At 40.8% G+C, this 27,107-nt stretch overlaps 1 protein-coding gene across 1 annotated transcript in view; it reads left to right on the top strand.

Annotated features, from left to right (window-relative positions):
• FAT4 (FAT atypical cadherin 4) overlaps window positions 1-26,351 on the top strand; it is a 331,865-nt gene extending 305,514 nt beyond the window's left edge. The window contains exons 13-17 of the mRNA XM_069242380.1: window positions 1,860-2,039; window positions 7,028-7,152; window positions 11,278-11,495; window positions 20,802-21,063; window positions 23,275-26,351. Coding sequence (XP_069098481.1) covers window positions 1,860-2,039; window positions 7,028-7,152; window positions 11,278-11,495; window positions 20,802-21,063; window positions 23,275-25,145 — 2,656 coding nt within the window. The 3' untranslated portion in view covers window positions 25,146-26,351. The remainder of the gene's footprint in view (window positions 1-1,859; window positions 2,040-7,027; window positions 7,153-11,277; window positions 11,496-20,801; window positions 21,064-23,274) is intronic.
• Window positions 26,352-27,107: the final 756 nt, after the last annotated feature.

Below are 27,107 nucleotides of genomic sequence, written 5' to 3'. Positions count from 1 at the left end.
TAACCCGAAAAAGTGAAATTAACTGTGTAAAGCGCTCGACTTCTGCCAAGCGAAATCACGCTAGGAAAATAGAGAAAAAGTTGTCCACGATCCGACAGAAAACAGCGAGCCTCGCATGTTTTCTGTACTTGGTCGCTGCGCTCGAGGAGGGCTTACCACCGGAAAAGGCATGACATGTGCATGCCTTCCACTAATGAAAGCAAGCAGATTTTACTAGGCAAGGGCACGAACCAATCAAACACACTGACGTGACGTCGACAGGGCTCTGAGCCCTTTTCTAATAACTAAAGCGTCTCGCTGCGATACGCGTGCGCGAGCTCATGCAACGCAGGCTCGACCCTAAAAAGCATGAAATATCAGCACCCTAGCCCTGCCACTGAAGTGTACTACTTTTAGGTGGATGTGTGCATGTTCCGTAGCAAAATGCCATCGCTCATAGCGCAAGAGGCCCAATGGCTGAAATGGAATGACTCATTACCCCATGTCATTGCTACAGTGGGAAGAGGTAAAACGGGAATGAAATTAAACAGGCCAAATGATAAAGAGGGCTGACAAAAAAGACTGTGTTTGTATGTATGTATTTTTATTATGGATTTTTCGGAACACAGAAGGCTGGCGAGACAAACCTAAAAATGTCTTGCAGAAGTGTAGTTGCCATATAAATGAAGACCCTCCATATGAAGTTCAACTCCAACTCAGTATATTGAGTATTGAAAATAGCTTACACTTTAATTACCTATTTTAAATGTGATTACATATTCCATTAGGTGGTAATTGGAATCAAAGATGAGCACTCACAAACAGTAGTGTCATCGTGCTTCTTGATTTTCCTTTTCAATAAATGGCTTGGTCTCTGTATTGCAAGCAGTTTTCTAGCTCTGTAAACGGAACTGGTCACATTTGCATACATTTAGCAGTATTAGATACTTAGTAGGCCACCTGGAATTTCACGTGACTGCCCAACATAAAATTCAGCTGTGGATGCTTTATTCACTAAAGTTATTGCACTCAGTTAAAGGGTGTCTGAGATACACATTTTGATATTAGTTAGAGAAGCAACTTTCAGTGTACAGATGGGAACATTTGCAAAAGCGATCACTTATAATTTAAATTAGTGCTGTAATAATGGGCTGCCTTCTTTTACCTAGTCACACTTGTTCATAACCATTTTCAGCAGTTTCCTCGATGTAATTTCAAAATATGCAATTCACCACCCAAACTAAATTTCCAACTTTATTTGATATTCCAGAGCGATGCATTGGATTCTACTGCCAAGTAACTACTGTTAAGAATGTCTGCTTCTGGTATTGCATGCCAATAATTAGTCTACAATCACAATTACTAGGCTGGCTGGGTCAACATTACTCCTGTCCAGAGAGTGTCCCTTTAAAATCAATTTGACCTCAGGTGTGTGGAGAGAGCAGCTATTTACTGTCTTTTACAAAATGGCAGAATTGAAATGCAAAAAACCTCTCTACGTGGTAGTTAATGGTCTACACTGCATCGTCAAGACACCCATTTTCTATGCATCAAAAGCTGGTAAATTGGCCTCTGAACCTTTGCTATTAAACCATCTAGGTTGTAACATTTGAGCTTATGTGCTGCACTTCCAATCATACTTCTGCTGACTATCTTTAGCCCCTAGTGCTAACATTGTGCTATGTTGATCCCATTCAAAGATTTAATTATTAACAGTGCATATTACAAATGTGAGTACGCATCTTACTTTAAATCGATAAAATTAAGCTGAGGTGGAAACTCAGTGAAGGAGTGAGTGATGTTGTCCAGGTGCTTCACATGTGGCCTGTTCTTTCTTGAATGATATTCATCTTTCAAGCACCTTCGTTCTTCTGTTGTAGGATACTGGATGTGCAGCCGAACCGAGTCACTGTGGGAGGCATTCGGTCTATGGAACCAATACTTCAAAAGAGGGGACAAGTGCAAAGTCATGACTTTGTTGGGTGCATAATGGAGTTTGCAGTGAACGGGCGTCCTCTGGAACCAAGTCAGGCTTTGGCAGCACAAGGAATCCTAGATCGGTACGTGTGTACAGCATATGGAACATGAAAAATGACAATGCCAAAATACATGATTTTAGAACTCACTACTTTCTCACTTATAGATAAATGTATAGTAACAATTCCTCAATCTTTAATACCAGAATGAGTGTCTTATGACTTATAATTAATTAATAAGTTCCTTATTATTTCACCACATCTGAAAGTTGGTACATGTGGCACAGCGGTCAGCGTGATTCAGACAATTTAGACCAGCTCTTAAAACAGTGAGCCGAGTAAAATTCTTAGATCTATGTTGCATTACTTTTTGTCCATTAGCAGTAAGCATTTTACAAAATATTATCAGTCTACCGTCACTTATTTGGAAATTTTAGTATCAGTCTAGACGTTGCCACAAGCCTCGTCAGACCACTTCATGGTAGGAGGACTGACCTTTGGGTCCCCTCCAACTCAGGGTCGAATTCACAAAATTAAATTTACACCTTTGTGTAAGTTTATGATTGTTTGCTATTGACAAAGGTATTTTACCAGTAGTATCTTTACGCCTGCAGAGTCTCGGCACATAAAAAAACATAAGACAGTCCTAACTTTTTATATGTGGAGACTCTACAGTCGTAATGATAATACTCTACTCATAAAATACCTTTTTTGAATAGTAATCAGTAAACTTATACAAAAGTGTAAGTTTACCTTTGTGAATAAGCCCTCAGTGATGCTCAAGTTGGGTGATGGATGACTTAAAGACAGATTGTCAGTTACTCAATTGTTGAATCCAAACAGGTGCTCAACAGAGCCTATTACTCTTAGGAGAAAAATTTAAATGTCGATTTATTTAAACTTATCCAATATCTTTATTCCAATGAACATAAAAATCAACACATTGAAAAAAATCTTGCTATAGACAAAAACTTTTTTCAAAATACCCCCCAATGACGTGCCTTAGGAATCTAGGGCCAGATGTAGCATTTTCCGATTTTGCGAATCGGAAATTGCGAGTCGGTGCAACTCGCAATTTCCTAATCTCAAATTCGGATGCAGAACGGTGTCTCAGACACCGTCTGCGAGTCGCTATGGGGTCGCAAAGACCCACCTCATTAACATTAATGAGGTGGGTCGCATTTTGCGACCCCATAGCGAGTCCCTGCACTCACAGGGATGGTGGCCTGCTGAAGACAGCAGACCTCCATGTCTGTGACTGCTTTTTAAATAAAGCATTTTTTTATTTTTTTATTTTGCAGCCCGTTTTCCTTAAAGGAAAACGAGTTGCAAAATAAAAAAAATAACGAAACCATTTGGTTTCGATTTTTCAGAGCAGGCAGTGGTCCATTGGACCACTGCCTGCTCTGAAAACCCCTTTTTGGCAACATTCACCAAGGGGAAGGGGTCCCATGGGGACCCCTTCCCTTTTGCGAATGGGTTACCACCAGTGTGACACTGGTGGTAACTGCGAATTGCTTTGTGACCGCATTCGCGGTCACAAAGCAATTTAGCATAGCGATGCGAGTCGCAAATAGGAAGGGGACACCCCTTCCTATTTGCGAGTCGCATTCACAATTTGCGAGTCGTTACCGATTCGCAAATTGTGAATGAGCATCGAATCGGCATTTTGCATGGCGCAAACTGCGATTTTCGAAGTTTGCACTATGCAAAATGCTTGCTACATCTGGCCCCTAGTCCTCAATGCCAGCTTTGTGATAACTTGAGTCAATTTAGGGATTACATTTGAAAATGGTGCATCAAACAGACATGATTACTAATGTACCTTTTGACTATACAAAATATATCTGTAAAAATTAAAAAACGACTTCATTTGCGATACAGCACCTATACTATTCCCTCTAACAAAGTTCAACTTACCTATTGCCTTTTGCAGACAAGGGCTTGTGATCAAGCTAATTAAAACCACTCCCCATTCACTGCTCTGAACAATGTTTATAAAGAACTTTCCCACATCTACTTCTTCCTCACCCCTATTCCCTTTCCCTGTCCTACTCTTAAACCTTACCTAACTATACCACAACACTGCACCCTCTCTGTGCCACCAGTTGTCCCTTCCTCTCTCTAAATATACATTTGTGATAAATGTGCTCTGTTGTCCTCACTAATCTTTTCTGTGATAGTACAACATGTCATTGCTTTCTAAAGCTAGGTTTATGTCTAAACAATACACACAGCATAAATAAAAATGAATTTATTTAAAGTAACAACAGTTTACTTCTTTTCATGCCTCGTCTCAACATGTGCAAATATTGGTGCCTGGTAGACAGTTCCAGAATTATGCCAAAGCAAAAAACTTTAAGTCGAAACATTCACTGCCATGTGATCCCATTCCCAACTTCCTGTACCTTCAGTCTCTACTAATACCCCAGTTCTGTTTGGTCTTTCATATTCTCCATTTTCTGGAAGACTTAATAACTGCAAACATCTTTAAAGAAAATCCTAGTAGCACTGATGGATGTCGAATCTCAAAAAAGACTAGAGGTAGAAGATGTGGCCACTCACCTTGATGCCCATACAAATGTAACCATTTGTCTACCCTTAGACACTTTCTGGTCTTCTGTTTGCTGGCAAAGGGTTATGGCAAGTGCAGAATGTAGATAGGGCTCCTAAAGCCCTGTCTACTTTCTGTTCTTGTCACTTACTACATGGCACCAAAGACCAGGACTAGCAAGGAAAGTGTAAATGCTGTCACTAATTGATGTCCATGACTGAGTACCTTTTCCATGCGATTTAAATAAGGCCTGACAGATGGCACAATTTTCTTCCCCTTCCTTGAGAGGTTAAGGAGACAGATACACATATTGCACGCAGTATTCAGATTGCTGCTTCTTGTGTGAAGCTACATAGGGAGAAGTCGACTTAAGACCAAACCCATAGTGTCTTGATGAAACCCCAGATCTGTGAGCATCAGAGGGTGCAATACACGTTGGCCGTCCGTGTGAAGAAAATGCATCTAGAAATATAGGAAGACAAATAATAAATTAACCTTTGACACAGTGCGTGCCTGCTTAGAATTATTTTTGTTGTAGTGCTAACCATTTTGAGTATCACCATAAGAAAGGTGCTTACATTCTCCATACATGTATGTTGGGATAGAAGGCCTCACCTTTTGTTCTTCGAATGTATTTGGCACCACGATTATTTCTGTTTAACTGTATTTATGTAGGTGTGAATACAGGGAACTGGGACCTCCGTTTTTTTCACAAATGCACACTCAGTTTACAAGTTGGTGTTCATTTTTTAATCTTTCAGCAAAAATGTGAGCTTAATTTACAATTGTTCTTCCATTAGTGTGTCTTTCACTTGCGAAATCTGAATGAAATCATACTCACATCTTGGGTGCGCCACAGCTACTCAACAAAAGGTTTACTGAAAGTGACCCTTTCAGGTGTAATGAGACGTGCATGTTTCTATACATTCCTGTCTGTGGGGGAAACAACTTTCCCTTTAAATTTAGCAAGGTATGTCCTACACTTTTGTCATCCTACTCTTACGCTAATTGTAGGGTGCCAACCCCCACATTACTTTGCTTCTGTTTATTTCCTCCTGTCGGTTGCATGTTTTCACACATGGAAGAGTTAGGGGCTTCATCCATTTAGCTGAGCATTTGAGTCACCAACAATGTCGCTTTTTCCAATGTGCCGCCACTTTTAGTCAGTGCCTATCTGCTTAGCGAGCCCTTATGCCACCACACACCCGAACACACACCTAGAAAGACATACACACACACTTGAAAACACACTCATATACAGATGAAGGTGCCTTTGGATAGCCCCTGTCGCCATTGGCTTCAATGATTCAGCTGCCTCTTCACACTTGCTGACATAGCTGTCCATCAGTAGCAATGTAAGACCACGGCACTTGGCTGATGCAAAATACTAAAAAGTAGTTCAGATGTGTCTTATACCTTTTTTAGAAGGGGTGTTACATTTTTCCAAGGGCTCTCAGCCCTCAAATGGTGGTAACCTGACCCCCAAGAAACCAACATACCCCTTCTGCCACCAGACTGTTGTTCATGTTGGGTAGTGCCTGGCAGTCATCTAGAGCTTTGCCCAGCCAACATCTGTTGGCCTTGTTAATGCTTGTTTCTCTAGGAGTTGCTTCTCTTCTTCTCTTCAAACTAGGTAAAATCTGCTCTTTAATGAGGTAATTGCACAGGATCAGGACCGGCTTTAGCGCTGGTGGCACCCTGTGCACCAGTCTTTTTTGGCACCCTCCATCCCATGACCAGCCTTCTCAGATTCCCTCACTACCACGCGGCAAATGTGCCCCTCATCTCTCCAAAGCCCCCTTTCACATACATTCATTTGTTTTAATGCGCTTGTAAAGGCTGGCTTACTAATCCACTCAGCTATTCACATAAAATATCATTCTGTTCTTTGCAGCAGGCATAGTAACCCTCTATGCTACTTTATGGCGAGTCAAAGCTGCCAATAGACAAAATTCCCAGCTCTCTCCCTAGCAAGAACATTAATCGCTACAGGTATCTTGACATTTTAATTGCTTCCTGAAACTTTTCAGGAGGTGCTTTTAAATCACAAGTTTCTAAGTTATTGCTAAACATAGCACCACCCAAGGTCAGCGCCCCCTAATCCAGGTCAGCACCCGGTGTGGCCGCACAGCTGGCACCGCCCTAAAGCCAGCACTGCACACGATACAACTGTCCAATGACATAACATTTAGATCTGAGTATTAGCCACAAAGGTGTGTTTTGTTTCGCTGTCTCTTCCAGTTATTCATTAGCTATGCTTATTTTAGTTTCCAGATGTTCTAGTACATATGCCTAGTTGTATCATCATGTGAATCAGACAATCAACGATGAACAATGAAACAATGTGCTCTTTTGTTGACTGTCATGGCTGTACGTCTGTATCACTATAGTGCAACTACATTGTTTTTTTAAAATAAATATAATTAGGTTCAATGAACTGTATAAAAAGTATGAAAAGACTCACTTTTCAATTCACTCCAAAGTTTTAATTTATTTATATATTTTGTCTTTTGTTTAGGTGTCCGAGATTTGAAGGAGCCTGCACTACTAACCCATGTCAGCATGAGGGTACCTGCTTAGATTACTGGTCATGGCAGCAGTGTAACTGCAAAGACGGATTTACTGGAAAACATTGTGAAAAATGTACGTAAAAAGAATATAAAATGCATATGAAATTAATAGGTCTGGAAAAGCAAGTATTCCCTGCATCCAATAATTCACATGTTTAGATTTGATGCATTTGGCCCTCAAAACAATATGTGGAAAGTGCAAAATTAAGTGGTGTATCTCTTGCTTTTAAGTAAAAGTCGTGTGACAGGGCTCGTCTGGAAGGCCTATTCTGCTGTAAAACAGCTCAAGCATATTTGCTGCCCTGGCACATTTATATGAAAGCACTTTCCTTCAATAGGTTCTTCCTCATCTTTGTTCTTCCTCGTCTTTTTGAAATGCACTATTTTTTATTTTATAAGAGTTTCATTATTGTTCGTGGACTTGCAATGTGCTTAACACAGGCATATGGCTTCTTATTTATGTTGCTTCCACCCTATCTTCTGTCTCTATTGATTCTTTAGTTACTTGTACTAGTGTATGCCACCCTACTCTATGCTACTCCACTCAACACCATCCCACAACACTTTATGTCACTCCACTCCACTCTGAGCCACTATACTCTACTCCACACCACCTAAGTCACTTTACTCTACACCAGTCCACTTCACTCTATGCCTCACCACTCATACCCCAACTCTTCTCTGTGCCACTGTACCCCTTGCCATGCCACTATCTATCTTTTATTCAAGGTGGGATAACTAGCAACTGTGGTACTTAACATACTTAACCTGGTTCCTGAAAAGCTTTAGAACAGTCTAAATCCTACATACTGTAGCTTTAATTCTATAAATTGCATACCTTTTCATCATGTTGGTCACTTTAAGGTTATGAATACAATTGTAAAACATCTTCACCCAACCAGTGCTCTGCCAGGTAATTCGGCTCTAAAATTTAAACCTGCTTACACTATGGTGTCAGAAATTGGGTATTTATTGAAAGGAGTGACACCTTGCAACTTAATATACATAATTGGATTAGACCAAAGGACAATTCTTAGAAAATCTCTGCTCAAAACCCCTTGTAACTATGAGACAAGCAGTAGACAATTCCCTAAAGAATTATGTGTTATGTTCGAGCCGTACCAACAATTTTACAGTCAATAAAAAAGCCCAATAAAATTCCCAAACCAATTTAGAAACACAGAGAATATTCAGCTAAACAAAAAGACAACCTCATCATCAAAATTGGATAAGGACAGCCACACATATGAATTTTTAAGGTGTTACGCCAAAAAACACCTAGAAAACATAAAGCCCCACTTAAAAACAATAGTTCATAGTTGACTAAGACCTAAACTGTAGTTAAACCATAATGGAGTGGAGTTCACATACACCAAGATGGTGTCCTCATCAAACATTTTACCTTTGAACTGCAGCCCATATTTACAAGAAAATAACACAGAGTGGCGCCAGCTTGCGGCGCAGTGCTGTGCGATTAGGAATGTGCAGGGATGCGTCATATTTACAGCGATACAATGCATCCCTATACTTTCCTCTGCGCTGGCACACAATTGGTTGCCTAGTCCTGCATTGCAGGGATGATTGTTTATGTGCAAGAAGGGACACCTTACTGCACATAAACAATCATTAATGGTGTTTTCCTCCTTCTGTGTGTGCTGCAGAATGCTGAAGCCATTGGCTTTAGTAGCAAAATCTTCAAGTGGGACAAAGCTAGATTTTGTAGCTGTCAAGGCCACTTTGCTGGTTGTATAGATTTGTCTCCTCGCCTGGTCCAAAATTGTATCTTTGGACTTAGTCACATTTTTGGTTCTCAGAATCTTCCAGTGGGGTAGGACTGAAAGCTATAACCAGGTAGGGCTCCACAAAGCCGGATACTATTACCACAATGTCCAGTTGAGGTAGTTTTCAGTGTGGCAGGAAGCTCCAAGCAGGACAAACATGATTTTGTTTACGTACAACGGGTGCAACGTCACTGGTCAAGCCTCAGCATTTTCCATTTGTAACAATGACTACATTTAACTTTTACCCACCTGCTTGGAAAGTTTCTACTGGTCAGTCCATCAGCCCCTAGCTCATTAGGACAGGCTTTTTGACACCAGGTGACTCTCCAGCCAGGTTTCCTGCAACATCAAGTCCTATGTGATGAGACGGCCTTCTTGGAGTCAGGAGTCCTTTTGCATTTTGTGTCTCCCTTTGGGAGCTGTTCCAGTTCCTGGGTGTAAGTAGGAGTCAAGATTCCTCAAGTGAGTTATTTTCATCCAGCAGGAGTCAAGAGTCTTCTTTTTTTCCAGCAAAGCCTTCTTCAGGTGGAGTTTTTCAAGGTCCAGTAATGTTCTGAGGAGGTGGTGAAGAATTGTCAGTCTTCTCCTGTGCTCCAGCTAGTGATTTGTGAATTTTCCCTTCCTAATTCTGTTTTTTTTCTTGCCTGCATTTTTTTTGCAGCAGTTCTTCTTCACCTTAGTTTAAAATTATCCTGAAGTCCCTGTTTCAAAATGGCAGACCACTTCTGTCACCAGACAAGGCTATATTTAGCTCCATAGCCAGTCCCCTATTTAGAAGTGCTGTCCCGCTACCTAACAGGGAATCAATTTATCAATGTTTAGAAATACGTTTTCCTACTTTGGCAAATGCACCTTTTCTGTCCATATGTTATTGCAATGCCTCTACTGCAGCCCAGCCAGATCACTGTGCTGCTCCAGACAGCCATATGCTTTTGTTGTCATCTTTGTGGGTGGTGTAAATACACACAGGAGCTCACATATGACATTTTAATCCCATGCCACTTGTGAATTTCCTGCACCATCTGCTATGATCTTACAGAAAAGTTAAAAAAAAAAATTGAGTGGAATCAATGTTACCAATACTATTTTAATGTCAGAGCCCACATAATTTGGCAGTATATGACACAGCCCAAAATGTTAATACTTGTAAAAATATGGTGCAGGAAAAGTACAGAAATCTGAATGACCATGCAGAAAAGGCAAATTTGCTACACAAGGTTGTAGAATTGGGGATTTAAATCAATAAAGCATGCTTTGATGGAATAAAATACCTGAAGACATGCAAACAACGCATGACATGATTCTCAATTCTACATTGCTGGGCTGCGTTGAACACCTAATTCACCCCATCAAACTATTTTTCTATCTTGCTGAGCCTTTCTGCAGTAGATTACAGTGTGAAATGTTCTACCAGTGCTATTTTTCAAACCTTGTTACATTCAATTGCATATATGTACACTGTACCATATAGACAATATAAAGAAATGAAAGATCTATGAATGTGAAACTTCATATATGGTAAATACCATATGAATTAAAGGGAACCAAGATAAAAAGGGTGCACTTGCCTAATGCACCACTTCTATAAATATTTTTGAAATTTGCAAAAATGAAGACCTTAAATGCTGATCCTGCAGAACACTTCAATACGAGAATGATGGGAATAGAAACATATCAGGGGGGAACACTTTTCTTAATAACAAAAATAAATGTGTTTTGGATAAAACATATTTAATATTGGCCTAACAAGGTTTCCATTATAAAAGTAGTATTTAAAATATATCGTGCAAAGTATTGGGAAGTGACAGAGTAAACAATTGTATTTTCATGGATTTGCATTGACCATATTTTTATACATTTTGTGGAATGTGTTTTTGCCTTCTTTTGAAGTAATTGACCTTATCTGGCCATTACTGGTGTTTTGGGGGAGGGTGGTAAGGTAAGAAATGTAAACGGATGATTAAATTGACAGTTTTTTTTTTCAGATTTGAGTTCATGTTACCATAACAATGTCTGCACTGTTATCAAACATGATCTTTAGTAAAATACATACACTGGCGATTATTTTTTCTTTTTTGCTCCGAGGTGCTATTTTGCACAGCATTACATATCGCAAGAGTGTGTCATGTTGTTTTATTTCAATGTTTGCAATTTTATATCTGCAAGAATCAAGTGTTTGTCTACAGAATTATGTCTACAGAGACAAGCTTCAAGCAATTATTTTGCTGCGGTCAAATACAAGGGACTGGCTCACGATGCCTAGTGGACTTTGGTGCTAAATACCTCCTGGGTGAAAAATATCACCACCTAGTGAATTTGTGTGATCCTCCCTCCCCTGCAATTCACTCAGTGCTGCAGCTTCGACCAGGTATGTTCCTTGTAACTCTGACCTACCACTTTCTGTCCTCTTTTTGCAGACATTACTGCTGACACAGCGCTGTCACTGGAAGGAAAAGGCCGTCTCGACTACTCCATCAGTCAGAACAAGAAGCGTGAACATTTGCTGAGGCAGAGTTTTCCGGGTGCCCCTCCAGAGCCCATCAGCGAAAACAGCTTAGAAGTGAAGTTCAGGACCAGGAGCGAGAATGGCCTTTTAATCCACATCCAGGAAAGCAGCAATTACACCACTGTGAAGGTGAGATTAAAGCGCAGGCCGCCTTGCTTTGAAGGAACCCCCTGCAGCACACGGGCTAAGCCACTTCTTTCGTTGGCCTCGTTCTCTTCATCATAAGATGTTTGATTGGTGCTTGGCAGGGCTCCCGCTGCCTTCATCCATTTAACTGCTCCCTGATCACTTGCTGTAGTACAGTGGCGTGGTCCAGGTGCCCAGTTGCATTCCTCCTGTGTTGTAGATTCAGCGATTATAATGGAAGAATCCTCAAAGCAGTGGGAAACCAATCAGCCATGCTCGAAGCCAGTAGAACTCTCCATGGGCAGTTGGGACGCATTTTCCACTCCCATAGTTTCAGACCCCTTCCTTGAAAGCATTTCAGGTTGCCTGGTAGACAATGTTTTAATTGTACAGAACTAACAATGCCCTAGCAATGTTACTAGTAGATTGAGTCCTTGGCCATTGAATGTTGTTTAGCTTTTCTGCTCAGTAGGTCGCACATGGGCTGTTGTCATTGGCTAGCATACTGTGAGTGTAAAAGAGTAAATCCTCCGTCACATATTTATGTATTAGAAATGCAACCAGATGACGAGGAAATTACTTGCCTCTGGTCTGTAAGTACATGTTCTCTACACATAGGCCAGCGCAGTACACTTTCTGTAAAAGCTTTTCCTTTTGAAAGTTTGATTTCACGGCTTTGCTAGCATATGACACTTGGATTGATACCACCTCGCTTTGCCATCTTCAGAGCGTAAACTCCTACGCAGTGGACCTATCCCTGAAGGCCTCTGGGTGCGGTGGCTCACTTACTCTTGTCAAATCCTTAAGTAAGCACAGAAGCCTTGCTGGCCCGCCATCTTAGAAGAGAAGTCGCTTGGCACATGCTCCAGATTTCCTTATTTTCTTGGACATGGCCCAATGGAGTTATTCCAAAACTCCAGTGGTTTCATTTTCTCCCTCAACACTGCCAGTTGCCTGCTTTCTATTATATCATCAGATAAAGAAATTGCCTCGCTTTCTGGGTGGAGGGATCTGTGCATCTCATGTTTATGTGTCTGGATGAGAAGAGAAAAGCATAAACCAGGTTTATAGTTGCCTTGTAATGTATTTTTTTTATAATTGAAACTCAGGGACACTGACCTCTACCAGTGAAAAAGATTTGGATTGGCAGAAGCGATGGTTTCTTGTTCACAGCATTATATTTTTATGCCTGCTATGTCCTTTATGTTAGTACAATAATAATTGTTGTACACATACTTGTATGGAAATGTTATTAATGTAAACAATATCCAATTAGAAAACGTTGGTATCAATTACAATATTGTATTTTATTTTATGAAAGCTAACACGAGTTTAACTCCCGAAGCCGTGTTATGTGTTGTTACGTAAGAGTACCTTTACACCACACACTAACAGCCACACTCATTAGTGCTCTAAAGTTCTAAGTACATTATGTTGTATACAATTACTTCACAATTCATTACATTTCTGTACTGTGCATAGCTTCTGTTTACTGGTTATTATTTGCATTTTAATACCGGCATTCGTTGTTCGGTTTGACACAGCAATCTTTGGTGTTTGTATTTCCCATCATAAAATGGGTTACAAACAGAGTAGTCTTACTTGCTACAAGAAATACTTGCAAATGTGAGTGCTATTGCTTATTTCACGGTCCAAGGTAGAGCTGGTGAAACCCTGTGATGTCAGCCTTCTAATTCGACTTTAGGTGCATGGTTATCCTGTGCTGATTCACAGATGCCCCTTGTGCTTTTGTTAGTGTGATTGCACTGTGACAAGCAATGCAAGTTAAAATGCTCATTTCCTACCGAGTGACACCAAACGAATAATGCCCTAAGACGGGCCTATATCAATGCAGAATTTAAATACATTTCCTTTTGGGGGAGCCAGTGCAAAGAGCTTTGTCAGTGTCGGGGACTTTACATTGTCTACCCCCTCTCTTCACAACAGGGTCACACTTTATGATTTTGATACCAAGCCTGGTCCTGGGCGAGACCTAGTATTCCCTTGTCACTCAATCCCAGAATTTTGTGCGTCTCTCTTCATTTCTTATTGCAGCCTTTTACTCTAATTACATCGTTTAATACCTTGTTTTTAGGTTTAGCCTGAACAGCACGCATTCACCATTAGCGAAATGCATTGTTATTAAGAAAAACCTTAAAAATGGATCACTTAGAGTCTGCCTATTACTTACCAAAATTTGGCTTTCATATCACGTTCCTCCCCTTGCTTCTTATTAGTCACACCTCCTGCTTCTTCCAAGCTGCTTGCCTACTTCTACTTTCTTCGTGGGACTTCTGTCCCTGCTGTGGAGCCTGGACCTTTCAAAACATCCTTTTTGCAGCCAGTGTCCTTACACTGGCCACACGTTCTCCAGATACTTTAAAAAAAAAACATTTTGACATGCCTTCCAGAAGTGTGCATGTCATTATATGGCCTCCTCCACCTGCACAACCTGCCCTCCTCCCACTGTCTGTTGTTTCTTTTCTGTCACCCTCCCTTGCAGCTCTCTCTTGTTTCCCCCACGCCTTCCTCCTGCTGTCCGTTGCTGTTCCTCCTTCCTCCTACACATGTCCCTGGTGTGCCTTCCCCCTCCTGCCTGCTGTCTGTTGTTTTTGTTCCATTCCTCCTCCCACCCACCCCAGCGCCTTTTTAGAAGCATGGGCTGCTGTGCAACATGGCTTACAGAAAAGAAAATATGACGCGCTCAACACTTGTCACATCATATCACTTTTTTTCTTTACTTTCAGCACAGTTGGACAGCAACCCGTGCTGCTGTGCAATGTGACTAAACACTCATTGACAAAGCCAATAGTTCTTGCATAGGCGAAACCTATAGGTTTTTTCAATGCTTGTTATTGAATGCTGTGTTAAAAGTTCATCTTCACTTTACACGTGTTATCACTGAAAGCCATTGGGTTCGAGTATAAGACTAGCTTTGGCTAAAACAAACACAACTGAAGAGTGAATGAATTAATGAAATATTATCGATAGTTAAAACCATATATGTAAACATAAATGATTATGATAAAAGTATTTATGCAAATCATTAACGTGTTTTGAGGTCATTTTAATGTAAACGTCCACGTTGAGCTAGTCATTGAAGAGAGAACCCTGTAAATACTGCATTTTTTAATGGATGGTTCTTTTGTTATGTTTGACTTACTCAGGACAAACCCCAATGCATTTTAATAGATTTCCCATTGTGGCTTTCAATATGTTGAACAGCAGCATGTACAGTAGACAGTCTATATACCTGATTATATTTGTATATTTCGATTATACCTCGAAAGAATGGGACCATCATTCAAAATACACGGAGGGGGCTCATAGATTCCTACATCCTATGACGACACTGCTCTACCATCAGCTTGCTACCCTTGAAGTACCGCTCCCTTGTAATACTTGTGTAGTTCTGAACCACCGTCAGTATCTGGTGCCTTCTGTTGACACAACAGTGTTTTTTTCACCTTTTCTGTAGACTGGCGGACCGACTGCGTCATCAGCTGATGTGCTGCAGTGGTGTTTAATGCACCCCAGTATACGTCTTGTACTCAGCCAAACAAAATCAATTTGAAAGCGAGCACTTAACTCTGTTTTTCAGTGAATAGTCTGAGTGTTGCATGCCTGTAGTATGTGCCTCAGACTAACCGCCTTGAACTCTGGTACAAGCCTAGTTGCTGCAGCCGCTTTTCATTGAGCCTGGAGTCTTCCAACAAGCACTTCCTGGTAGGCTTTGCTTTCATATTTTAGGTGACTAGATATTGATTGATATCTTAGGCTGCATCAAGTATGATTTCCACAGCAGTCCAAGGTTCTAGAACACTAATTGCAGCAAAATTATCTTTCATTTCTTGGAATTTATCAATGTTAAACTCCTTCTTTTGAGCTATTAGTGTAGAAACATCTCGATTGAATGGGATGAAAAATTGATAATTCAAAGCGATCAGATTCGAAAAATCTTAGATGAGGATGTTTTCTGTGCTATTGAATTCCAGGTATGAATATACATTTAGGAGCTTGAATCGAAACCTGGTACCCATCTTGGCAAGGTTCTCAGTACGTTAAACACATAGGTACCACCATTAAAAGCATCTCCTGAAAGGGCCAAGTTCTTTTGAAAGTCCTTCAGGGCAGTAAGAAAGTATGTGCTCTCTTCAAAAGTGTCTCATTACCACAACTCACACTTCCAGGTACACAGGGTTGTTTCTTTAAGGTTTTTTTTCACCTCTGCTTTTAACTTAGGTGTGCATAAAAATAAAAGTAAGGTACTATTTCTCATTCACAGAATTAACAAGCATTGGCAAAGTCAATAGGTCTCTTCTTTTGGACCAATTGGCTTTGCTAATGCTGTTTGCCAAGTCTGTGCAGCATAAGTTTAAAAAAAATCACAATACGCAGCCCCTGTTGCTGGTCACATCATTCTGTAAGCACATGGGTGCATCACCACACATGCATGCACCTACAGAATGATTTTATTGATGATCTAAGATGACAGATGTCACTTAAATTGGTAAATAAAAAAATAAATGCTAAGTCCACAAAAGTGCTTTTGGTGTACAGGAGTGCCCAGCAGGAAATGAAACAATGAAAGTGCACCAAAATAAAATGGAAATGTAGATGCGAGATGGATGAGGGGAGCCACGGAGTAGCTGGTGGGGGAAGCTTTCAGGGGGGCTGAAATAATGAAATAAAAATAAAGTTGGGTGAGAAATGGAGGACGTGGCAGCACACAAGGGAGAGAGCAATAGGGAGAGTGGAGGAGATGCAAATGAGAGACTGCTGCTCAAGAGGGAAAGAGCAATACTGTTGTTGTGAGTCGGGGGTAACACATGAGAGAGAGCAACACATGCAGGCAGGAGCAGTGGGTGTTTGGGGTAGGGAAGCAGCACATGGTGGAGAAAGTAAGAAAACACAAACACTTATGGAGTGCTAAAAGAAAAAGAAAAAAGTAGTTGCTTAAACTTAAGCTGTGGAAGGACATAAGACATTGAACCAAAAGGATGGTAAAGAGCCTATGCTCCAGGATGAAGGCAGAAGAAATAGAAGGCAAGCTGTTGATTAAGAAGCAAGCAAATGAGATTTGTCACTAAAGCCAACCAATGGGTAGCAAGGGGTGAGCTTTAAGCCTAATGTAGGTTTTGGTAAGTCCACTCAAGTCTTTTGCAACCTGACAGCTTACACTGTCTGGTGAACGAGATCTAACAAAGGCTTTACTCACAGGTTTGGTGTGACTTCAGCTTTCACAATTGCAGGATTCACAACAGTCGTACAAGTAATCATGGGTAGGGTCAACTGATTAGTTTGTAAGCTTGTGAGTATTCACCAACAATTTGCAGTTAGTTAGAAATTAATTCAGATGTATTTTTTCAAGTACAGGAGTTCGTATGTTGAGAACTGAAAAGGAACACATCCGAAATTTGTGGACGTTATTGGGAAGAGTGAGCGCAATTTAGAAAAATAGTTTTGCATTTCAGAAATAAACAATTTAAATGTTCAAATGCACATTTATGCATTTATGTTACATTCATTTCTGCCTGCAGAGTTGTACATTTCATCTTGATTACTATTCTGCGTGCAGAAATACTAAAGCACATGAACACCACATGAACTTTGTGACTATCAAGAATTCCAAGACTACTCTTTGGAAAATTGCTCCTAATGAAGGATTAGTACCACAGGAATACATTTTCATCTTTCTGAGTACCAAATGGCCTCTCCAAGATTTCTGTGAACAGTACACTGTTCTTTATTCCAGTCCTTGTGGAGATAAAATGGCCGTCAAATATAGCGTACCACTTATAGGGCAGCTATTTGTGCTCTCGAGTTACTTTAATTAGATGAGTTTGAATTAAAGTTGGTCGGGTACCTGTTCTTTCTCCTTGACGTGTTATTATAAGGATTCAGAGTGCTCACATCAAATTTTCCATGGTGACTCACCACCTGCAAAGAACACAGAGTGAAATTCCATCCTTTATGTGCATGAGGCGGGAAAAATAAATGCAGGCACTTACTCTTTCGCTGTACCACACACTTTAGAGTTTTAAACTTTTCATCATGCACCTTCCAAGAAGAAGCGCTCCTTCCCGTCCTGTAAGCAAGATCATTGCTACAATAGGGCGCAACCAACTCTCTGATTGTATCCACAAAAAAGAACAAGCATTGACTGCCAGCCTCATAACTTTCCAATGCTTATTTTAATTTTAATTTTTTATTTTATAAAACATTGTTGTGAAAGCTCCTGGGCCTCGCCAATATTAAAACAAAATTTGAAAAAAAGCTAAAATTACTTTTTTGGTCGCAAAAATCAGACATTGCCATTGTAATCCCTGGAACTGAAGAGAGCTAGTTTGTGTGTAGGTGTGAAAGGGCAGAATGCTGCCACTTACAGGCTGAAGTGGACTGCCCCGCTGACCTATGAAGTATGCTGTAGGGGCCTGAAGAAAAATGTGGATGAGACAACAATAGAACAAAACATGAAGAGAGCTGACAGAAAGCTCCAATAAATACTGTTTATTATTTATGTAATTTTACTAAAACTAAACTATCTTTTCCAATACAAGACTTAAAATCGTAAGAAAACAAGGGAGAGAACTACATTTCTAAAGCCTAACTCGTGTGCTTTGATTTCATAGGCGACCAAATCAACCAGGAACACACATTTCGTTCTTAGAAGCACATAGCATGCTGGAACCAGTTACTATTTTATCCTTTAGCAGTTGCCATTTATGCATTGTTCTTCTGCTGATATCCGACCTTTCTCACATCATTAGATAAGTACAAGGGCGTTGTCAACCCCCCCCCCCCGCTTTAGCAGCTACAACTGGGTGAGGTTCTTGATGGGCCTTTTCTTTCTGCAACTCGGCAAAAAAAGGCTCCAAATGAACTTGAAAGGATGGGAGACTGAGTGAGTGGATGGATGGATGAATGGATGATGAGAGAAAGCATGGAGGGATGAGTGTGTGAATGGATGGATGAAGAGTGAAAGGGTAAATTAATGGATGGAGTGAAAGGCTGGATGGATGTACAGAATGACAGGGTGGATGAATGAGTGAAAGGATAAAATAATATGAATGAAAGGATGGATGTAAGGATGGGTGAGTGTACGTAAGAGTAGATAGATGGCTGGATGAAATGGTGATGATAGGTGCATGGATGGATGAGTGGATGGATGGATAGATGATTGGATTAACAGATGTGTGAAATTGTGAATTGATGGGTGAGTGAAAGGGTGGGTGGATAGATGCATGGGTTAATGAGTGTAAGGATGGGTGTAAGGATGGATGAGTAAAAGGGGGAAGAATGAATGCATGGATGACTCAAAAGATGGATGTAGGGATGGATGAGTGAAAGAATGGATGGATGAATAAAGGGAGAGAAGATGGACAAATGTATGAAAGGGTGAAAAGATGGATGAGTGAAAGTGTGAATGGATGAACAGATGAGTGAAATGGTGCATGGACGGATGAGTGAGTGAAAGGTTAAATGGATGGATGGATGGGTCAAAGGGTGGATGGATGAGTGAAAGGATGGATGGCTGAGTGAAAGGGTGGACAGGTGGATTCTCGAAAGGGTGGATGGAGGGGTGAATGGATAGATGGAGTGGAAGAGTGAAAGGATGGAGTGAAAGTGTGGACGGATGAGTGAAATGATGGATGGTTGAGCAAAGGATTGGTTTTTGAAAGGATGGATGAATGAATGGATGGATAAAAGAGGGCTGGATAAGTGAAAGAATGGATGACTGAGTGAAAGGATGGATGTATGGATGTATGGATGGATGATGGATATGTTTGATGGATAGGTTTGAAGATAGAGGAATAGGTTTGGAAATGGATGGGCTGACGGATGCACGGATAAAATGGTGACAATGTTGGATGAAAGACTGAATTAATGACAGAATGTAAAGAGGAAATGTGGGTGGATATATGCAGGTGGATAAAGAATGAAAGAATGAATGGATAGATACTTAAATGGAAGATTCAAACAAGCCCTTCTGGGGAGGGTCGCGATGACTTGCTTCACTTGCTTGGGGCCATGAGATCTTTGGTTCAAAGTTGTTGGGGGTATTTGAATTTTCTAGCTACTCCCTTGGCTGAGTACATGATATGTGTGTTGTATTGCTTCTCAGATGAGGTGTAATAATCCAATAGCCAGAAGCTTTGTTGTTATTCCCTTAAACTTTCTCAGAAACAAATATACAAACTGAAAAACTGGCAAATCAAATCTGTTAATAAAAGCTAGTTTTTTTACAATACCTCCTCCAATGAACCCCTGCCTTTGTGTAAGATGTTGTAGTAGCCAAACTAGGTGACAGTCATTTTGTTGAACTCCTAGTCTATGGAGATTAAGCAATTTTGCCTGCAAGCAGCACGTAGATTTCTCCAACAGATAATTCCACCCACTCATATTTCTCCTATGAATGGCAGAAGAACCTTAAACTAAGTTAAAGGATCCTGGGATGTGTAAAATAATGCAAAACATACTTATACAATACATCTCATTTGTAAAAAATTTACTCAATGAAGTCAAGTGGCAAAGTCAGGGTTATTGCTCTTCTCTTTAGGTTCCACTCACTGGCATAACAATTGCATCCGCAGCCCCTGCGGTGGGGGTGGGGGGTGGCCAAGCTACACGGGCCCCCTCAGCGTAGTACACTGTGCGTGGGTGGTAGGCCTCTGGCTTGAGAGCTCCTGACTGGGTGGGGGAGGAGGCTCCTTCATGTACTTTTCAATGGGGCCTCCCAAAGTTTTGCTATGCCACTGGATCCAATGAAACATTGCAGTGCAAAAACAGAAAGAATCCTTCTCCATGTGGTGAATACTTGATTAATGTGCCCATAATTTTCATAAAAAGACAGTATATATCCGTTGTCCTTTCTATGTTGCACCAAAAGAGCATTGTATCCAAAAGAATCGCTCACTTCTACTTGATCGTGCCGTTTTGCACCTATTTTTATGACGTCCTACAATTTCATATAACTACTTATATGATCAATTATTTCACCATTGATATGTATGCATATTCTGGCCTATATCTGGCTATATCTGCCTATATCTGATGTGAACTCTAATACAGGATCAGTTGTGAAGCAGTATGTACCGTAAGAAAGTGCGACTTACATGTAATTCCACATTTTACTAACATCCACATGCGAACTGCAATTCATTTTTTATAACTGTATACAAAATACAAGTTTTTTTTCAAGTTGTGTTCAAGATAAAATATTATTTTTCCCATGAACCAATCAATTTACCGAAAAATGTATTTACCAAACAAGTTAATGTATTCTTCCTTCCACGTACGGTCTCACAGATACGGAACGGCAAAGTGCACTACACATCAGATGCGGGAGTTGCAGGGAAAGTGGAGCGAAACATCCCTGAGCTGTATGCCGCAGACGGACAGTGGCATTCCCTGCTGATGGAAAAGAATGGATCTTCCACAATCTTGTCTGTGGACCGGGTTCATAGGAAAGAGGTGCACCACGTCACTCAAGACTTTGGAGGCTTGAATGTCCTCACAGTCTCTCTTGGAGGAGTTCCACCAGACCAGGCTCCACAAGGCGCTCATTCAGGTAACGTTCAACCATGCAACAAGGTTTTTCTAATTGCAACAACAATATCAGAGCATGAGCAACTTGTGCAAAATCAGAGAATGGAATTGTGCGCATTTTGCAACATTTTTATATATGTCTAGTGCAGTGTTCATACGTGGGTTGTGGGTAGGTGTGGTCGTGCAAATATGATGGTAACTTCGATCTTTACTTCACTTTCTGTAGGTAAGGGCCGGTAGTCTCTTTTCAACATGCTGGATATATTGTCACTTCTCTTAGCAACTTGTAAGCATATATATGGAGGCTTGTGCCGCCGGAGCATCACTTTTTTTTATGCTGCGTCGCCGCAAGCCTCTCAGCCATATTTATCAGCCTACGTATAGCCACTTTGTGTGGCATTTGCATGGCCTCATAGATATGGAGTAAGACAAAGCAGCGCAAGTCACTGCGTTTCCTTACTCTGCACCAAATGCATTGCCGTCGGTTTTTGCCATGCAACATCCAGGGATTTTGACGCTGCCACAGATTTACTCAATCACATGAACCTGGGGCAGTGCCAACACCTTATGCCTCCCCAGAGGAGGTGTAACGAGGAGAAATATTTTAATTTCTCCACATTTTTTCTTCTTTACATGGTGCTAAATTCTGCAGCACACATAGATAGAGGAAAACCCCTCTCAGGATTGTTTTTGTGCAGGATAGTGTCCCTTCTTGCACAAAAACAATCCTGCATGCAATGCAGGCATCCCTGCACCAGGCAAGGGTGCCTGTCTTGGCGCTACGCAGCTAATTGTGCTCCAGCACAGAAGGAAAGGACAGGAATGCACCGTATTTCATAAATACAATCCATCGCTGCCCTTTCACATTGGCGTAGGGTAGTGCAGTAAGACTTGTGACGCTGCGCTACGCCAGTTCCCCATAAGTATGGGGTATCAGCTATTCTCAACAAAGCACTGTGACTCAGCCACTGCAATTGAGCAGATATTTCCATTTCACCGATATATTTCACATAGATTCAGGCTGCGAGGTGGTTTAAAAAAAAAAAAAAATCTTAACTATTAACTTGGTGATACTTGTAAAACGTGTTCTGATACTTACTCCAGTATTTTTGAAATTGCAATTTACAAATTTTAAGTTCTTTTAAGTTCGAAGTGGTATGCTTGAATGAAGCAGTAAGATTATTTAGTAATACTTCAAATATTTTTCAATCTACCCAGAGTTATAAAGTGGTTTCCTTTTAAAAGCTGTTTCCATTATTTACATTTCCTTGCTATTTCGTTTTTCAGAAGTTGTCTGAATATGTTGATTCATAGGCTTTATTAAACTGGCTCGTGAAAGCCTCACAAACATTGATATTATAAATGTTATTATTTAATGGGAGTTGTGCCGTCTTTAACCCGTTTCAGAATTTGATTTGGTTTACTGAATCAACCTGTATCACAGTAGTAATTAAGCATGTCCTTTTAAAGACTTTTCAACTTATGTCAAAACGTCACAAGTTAAATTGTTTAAATCGTGACAAGTCTTCCCATCAAATGTTAAAAGTGCTTGCTAAGGTGAAGAATAGAATACTTTTTCCTGGAGAGGGCATCTCGATCCTGACACATCAGGTGCGGTATGGAAGTTTCCAAGTTGAAGGGAAGGAGCCTGATGCTTAAAACTTACATTCTTGGCCCATTAGTAGAATTGAGCTCCCTCGGTTTTATGCAGAATATATTTAGGTTCTGCATTTTATTTTCTAACACTTGTTTGGGTTAGTTTTCTTAGTTGTGGTAGCTTGAAATGTAAAGGCAGGCAACCAACACAATGTTACTATATACCTGTTGGTCTTCCAAACTCTGCTTGATTCCCAAGGCACCCTTAAAACTTAAACAAGGCAGTACACTTTGGGTAACCCATTGATGCCTTCGTCTCAACCTGTTTCCGCCTCCCTTCCACAGGATGTACTGGCAATATTACCAAAAGAATATAATGTTGCACACTCACAAAAAGCCTATTGATAACGAATTGCATAAAAGTGTTTAATTTACGTTACAAACTCAAAGAATATATTTAGCCTGCCTTATTGTAAAATATGTAATTGTTATCCAAGATGGTTCATGTAGGAACTCATGTAATTTAAACTTTTATAGGCTTTAATTTAGTGTGTATGCATTGTGTCTGCATTCAGTCATCAATTAAAAATGAACGGAGTTACTTAAAGTACTGAAATCATTCTTTTTTTTTCTTTAGGGTTTGATGGATGCATTGCCTATGTGAAGTACAACAGAGAAAGTCTTCCTTTCAGTGGAAAGCACAGCCTGGTTACAATTTCGAAAACAGACCCCTCCATTAAAATTGGATGCAGAGGGCCCAATATTTGTGTCAGTAATCCATGCTGGGGAGATCTCATGTGCATCAACCAGTGGCATACATATAAATGTGTCCCACCAGGAGAGTGTGCCTCGAGTCCCTGCCTGAATGGTGGCAGCTGTGAACCTGGTGTGCACTCCGGATTCACATGTAGCTGTCCCGAGTCCTTCACTGGGAAAAGATGTGAAATTGTGATAGCCTGCCAGGGAATTGTGTGTCAACAGGGTAACGTGTGCAAGGCCACAAACAGCGGAGGCCATGTCTGCATCCCAAACCCACACACCGAGGAACTAGCTCTGCCCATCTGGGCTGTGCCCACCATTGTTGGCAGCTGTGCTACTCTCCTTGCATTATTAGTTCTGAGTCTGGTCCTGTGCAACCAGTGTAAAGGGAAGAGAAAATCAAAAGCGACAAAAGATGACAAAAAACCCAAGGAAAAAAAGAAAAAGGGGAGCGAGAATGACGCTTTTGATGATCCTGACAACATTCCACCATACGGAGATGATATGACAATCAGAAAGCAGCCTGAAGGGAACCCCAAGCCAGACATAATTGAAAGAGAAAATCCTTATTTGATCTATGATGAGACTGACCTTCAGCAAAATTCCGAAGTAGTACCAAGTGCACCACTTGCAGCTCCAGAACCAGAGATAGAGCACTATGACATTGAAAATGCAAGTAGCATTGCCCCGTCTGATGCGGATATTATACAGCACTACAAGCAATTCCGCAGCCATACACCTAAATTCTCAATTCAGAGACATAGTCCTCTTGGTTTTGCTCGGCAGTCCCCCATGCCACTTGGAGCAAGCAGCTTAACGTATCAACCACCATACAGCCAGGGAATAAGGACATCTTCCTTCACCCATTCAACCTGCCCACCTCCCAATCCTCTGTCTCGTCAAAGCCCTGCACCGTTCTCAAAGACCTCAACATTCTACAGAAACAGTCCAGCAAGGGAATTGCATCTGTCAAGAAGGGAAGGCAGCCCTTTGGATATGCATAATGATGCCTGCCAGCCTGGTATGTTTAACTATGCCACACGGCTTGGCAGGAGAAGCAAAAGCCCTCAGACAATGGCAGGCAATACTTCTAGGCCGGGAAGTCGTCTGAAGCAGCCAATAGGGCAGATTCCTTTGGAGACAGGACCACCTGTGGGTCTTTCCATAGAGGAAGTTGAGCGACTTAATACCCCTCGTCCACGAAATCCAAGCATCTGTAGTGCGGACCATGGCAGATCGTCATCAGAAGAGGACTGCAGGAGGCCTCTGTCAAGAATAAGAAATCCAGCTGATGGCATTCCAGCTCCAGAGTCATCATCCGATAGTGACTCTCATGAGTCGTTTACGTGTTCAGAGATGGAATATGATAGGGATAAACCTGTCGTCTACACCTCGAGGATGCCCAAACTATCTCAAGTTAATGAATCTGATGCAGATGATGAAGACAATTATGGTGGTCGGATGAAGCACCGAAGGTACCACAGCCGCAGAGGTGATGGTGGTGCTGCGGGCTCAAACACAGCAACAGCTACTCTAGTTGCTGAGAACACATTGCCTCTGAAACTTGCCCATCAAGCTGGCAATTTCAACTGGGACAATCTACTGAACTGGGGCCCTGGTTTTGGGCATTATGTAGATGTTTTTAAAGATTTGGCCTCTCTCCCGGAAAAAGCAGCAGCAAACGAAGAAAGCAAATGCGGGACAAGTAAACCTGCTCCAAGAGATGGGGAGGCAGAACAATATGTATAGATATTAGGTAATGGCATTGTTGATCAGCAAAGTCATGGAACAGTCAAGCCGTTGTATGGTTGTATGTAATTAATGAAGGGTCTGCATCTTAACAACAGGCCAGTCTGAACAGTTGGTTGGAAGAGACAATTTTAAATAATAGCCATTATGCTGCTGGAACTGACATAAAACACTCCCTTAATTTAATTATGCTTGTACAAACGTATCTCTGCTGCATGCGGTGCATTTCTGACCCAGACATTCATCATGCAGCTTCAAAATGGTTTCTGGAAAGCAACTCAATGGTTTGTAATTGTTTTTGTATTAATATTTCCTCACAAAAAGAATGACAAAAAGGGTTCCAGAAAAGGATTATGGTATATTTTTGATATAATATTTTGCATAACAAATGCATTTAACAACATTTTTTGTAAGACGCGTACGAACGACCCTGTGGCCCGGAAGGACTGCAGTATTCCAGTTTCTGAAGACTTGCTCATTCCTCTCCTAGAGCTGCAAAGCTATTTACTTGTGTTTTTTTTCTCTCCTGTTTTTTAAGCTTGTCTGAGAGCTGTCAATGGTACTGAGGCATACTTCAAGCATTACAAGCATTAGGTGCCAGAAGTAGCTCGAGCTGATCAGCACTTTAGGATGTGTCTGACAATGTTTGTGAAAGCTTCTGAGTTGCTCTGAAATGCTGTCTTCTTGCCTCTGTTTTTCCGGTATGTACGACCTGATTGGCAAGAGTGAGGAAATGGCCGCTGGAAAGACTTTGATGTACTGTAGCATTCGGCCCATTCCCTTCTCAGAAACCTTTAATGGATTATTTATTGTGCAAGCAGCTCCCAACTCTGGCATTTTGAGAGCTGAAGCTCCTGGTCGAAAGTTGTTTACAGGCAGAGTTGTTGTTGTTCCTAAATGCCCAAAAAATTCAAAACTTTCACACAGTAAAAAATCCTGGTAGTCTTCATTTGTCAAGATGCTCTGAAATTTTATACTATGTAAAAATGTTCAAAATCTTGTGTTTTTTACCTATGCCCTGTTTTTGATATTATTTTCCTACGCTGAAGTTTCTTACCTTCAAGGTAAGGTGAATACAATGGTTGTGTTTTTTACCTGTTACTTGTGTAACATCCATATTTTTCACATTTTGATACAACTGTAACATACTCGTATGCTTTGTACTTGTAAATGCCAATAATAGAATTAAAGTATTTATTTAAAATATGTGCTGTGCTTTTCCAAATGTACTTTTTATCAGTGTGCTTACTGTTGTGGCCAAACGCATTCTCTAACATCAGGTAGTAAAATACATACTTGCTGCTGTAGTGGTTGTCAGGAATTTAGAGACACACAACCAATAGCACTGGTGCTGTTTTTTATTTTTAACATTTTCTTTTACTATCTGCCAATACACTAAGCTGCCTCTTAAGATTCACTTGCCCTACTAAAGCTCCCATTATCCCTAAAAAAGGGAGAATTACACTAGCAGTCAATGTTTTCTGCACAGGATTCCTCATGTATCAGAATTTTTACCATTTATTTTCACATGGTAAACCTATTAATTTTAACCTGCCAACATTTGCCCGAGGGAAAATTGGAGGGTGTGTGGTAATTACTTGATTTCTCAAAATGTCACTCCTTGCAAACCCTTGTGAGTGTATGCATCAGAATTTACCCCACCTCATAATTAGGGCCTTGATAGATAGGAGCCGCATCATATTTTGGATCCTCATGTTCGTAATAACTTTGAATTTTACTACCCACGCGTGTTCTAATTGTAGCTCACGTGATACTAAACTTACAAAACTTTCAAAAACTGATTTCGTACACAATGCAGTTGAACTATATCTTTTCGAGGACCCCAAAAGCTCTTAAGATGACACTGGACAAAGACAGACAGAGGTAGAGATAGAAAGAGGAAGGGTGGTTCAAATATGGATAGAGGCATAGGTGAATTAGAGAGAGATAAAAAGTACTTTC

Source organism: Pleurodeles waltl, chromosome 1_2 (assembly GCF_031143425.1).
Source record: "Pleurodeles waltl isolate 20211129_DDA chromosome 1_2, aPleWal1.hap1.20221129, whole genome shotgun sequence".
NCBI lineage: Eukaryota > Metazoa > Chordata > Amphibia > Caudata > Salamandridae > Pleurodeles > Pleurodeles waltl.
The sequence above is the reverse complement of the archived record's forward strand: the minus strand, read 5'-3'. Positions and strand labels throughout refer to the sequence as shown.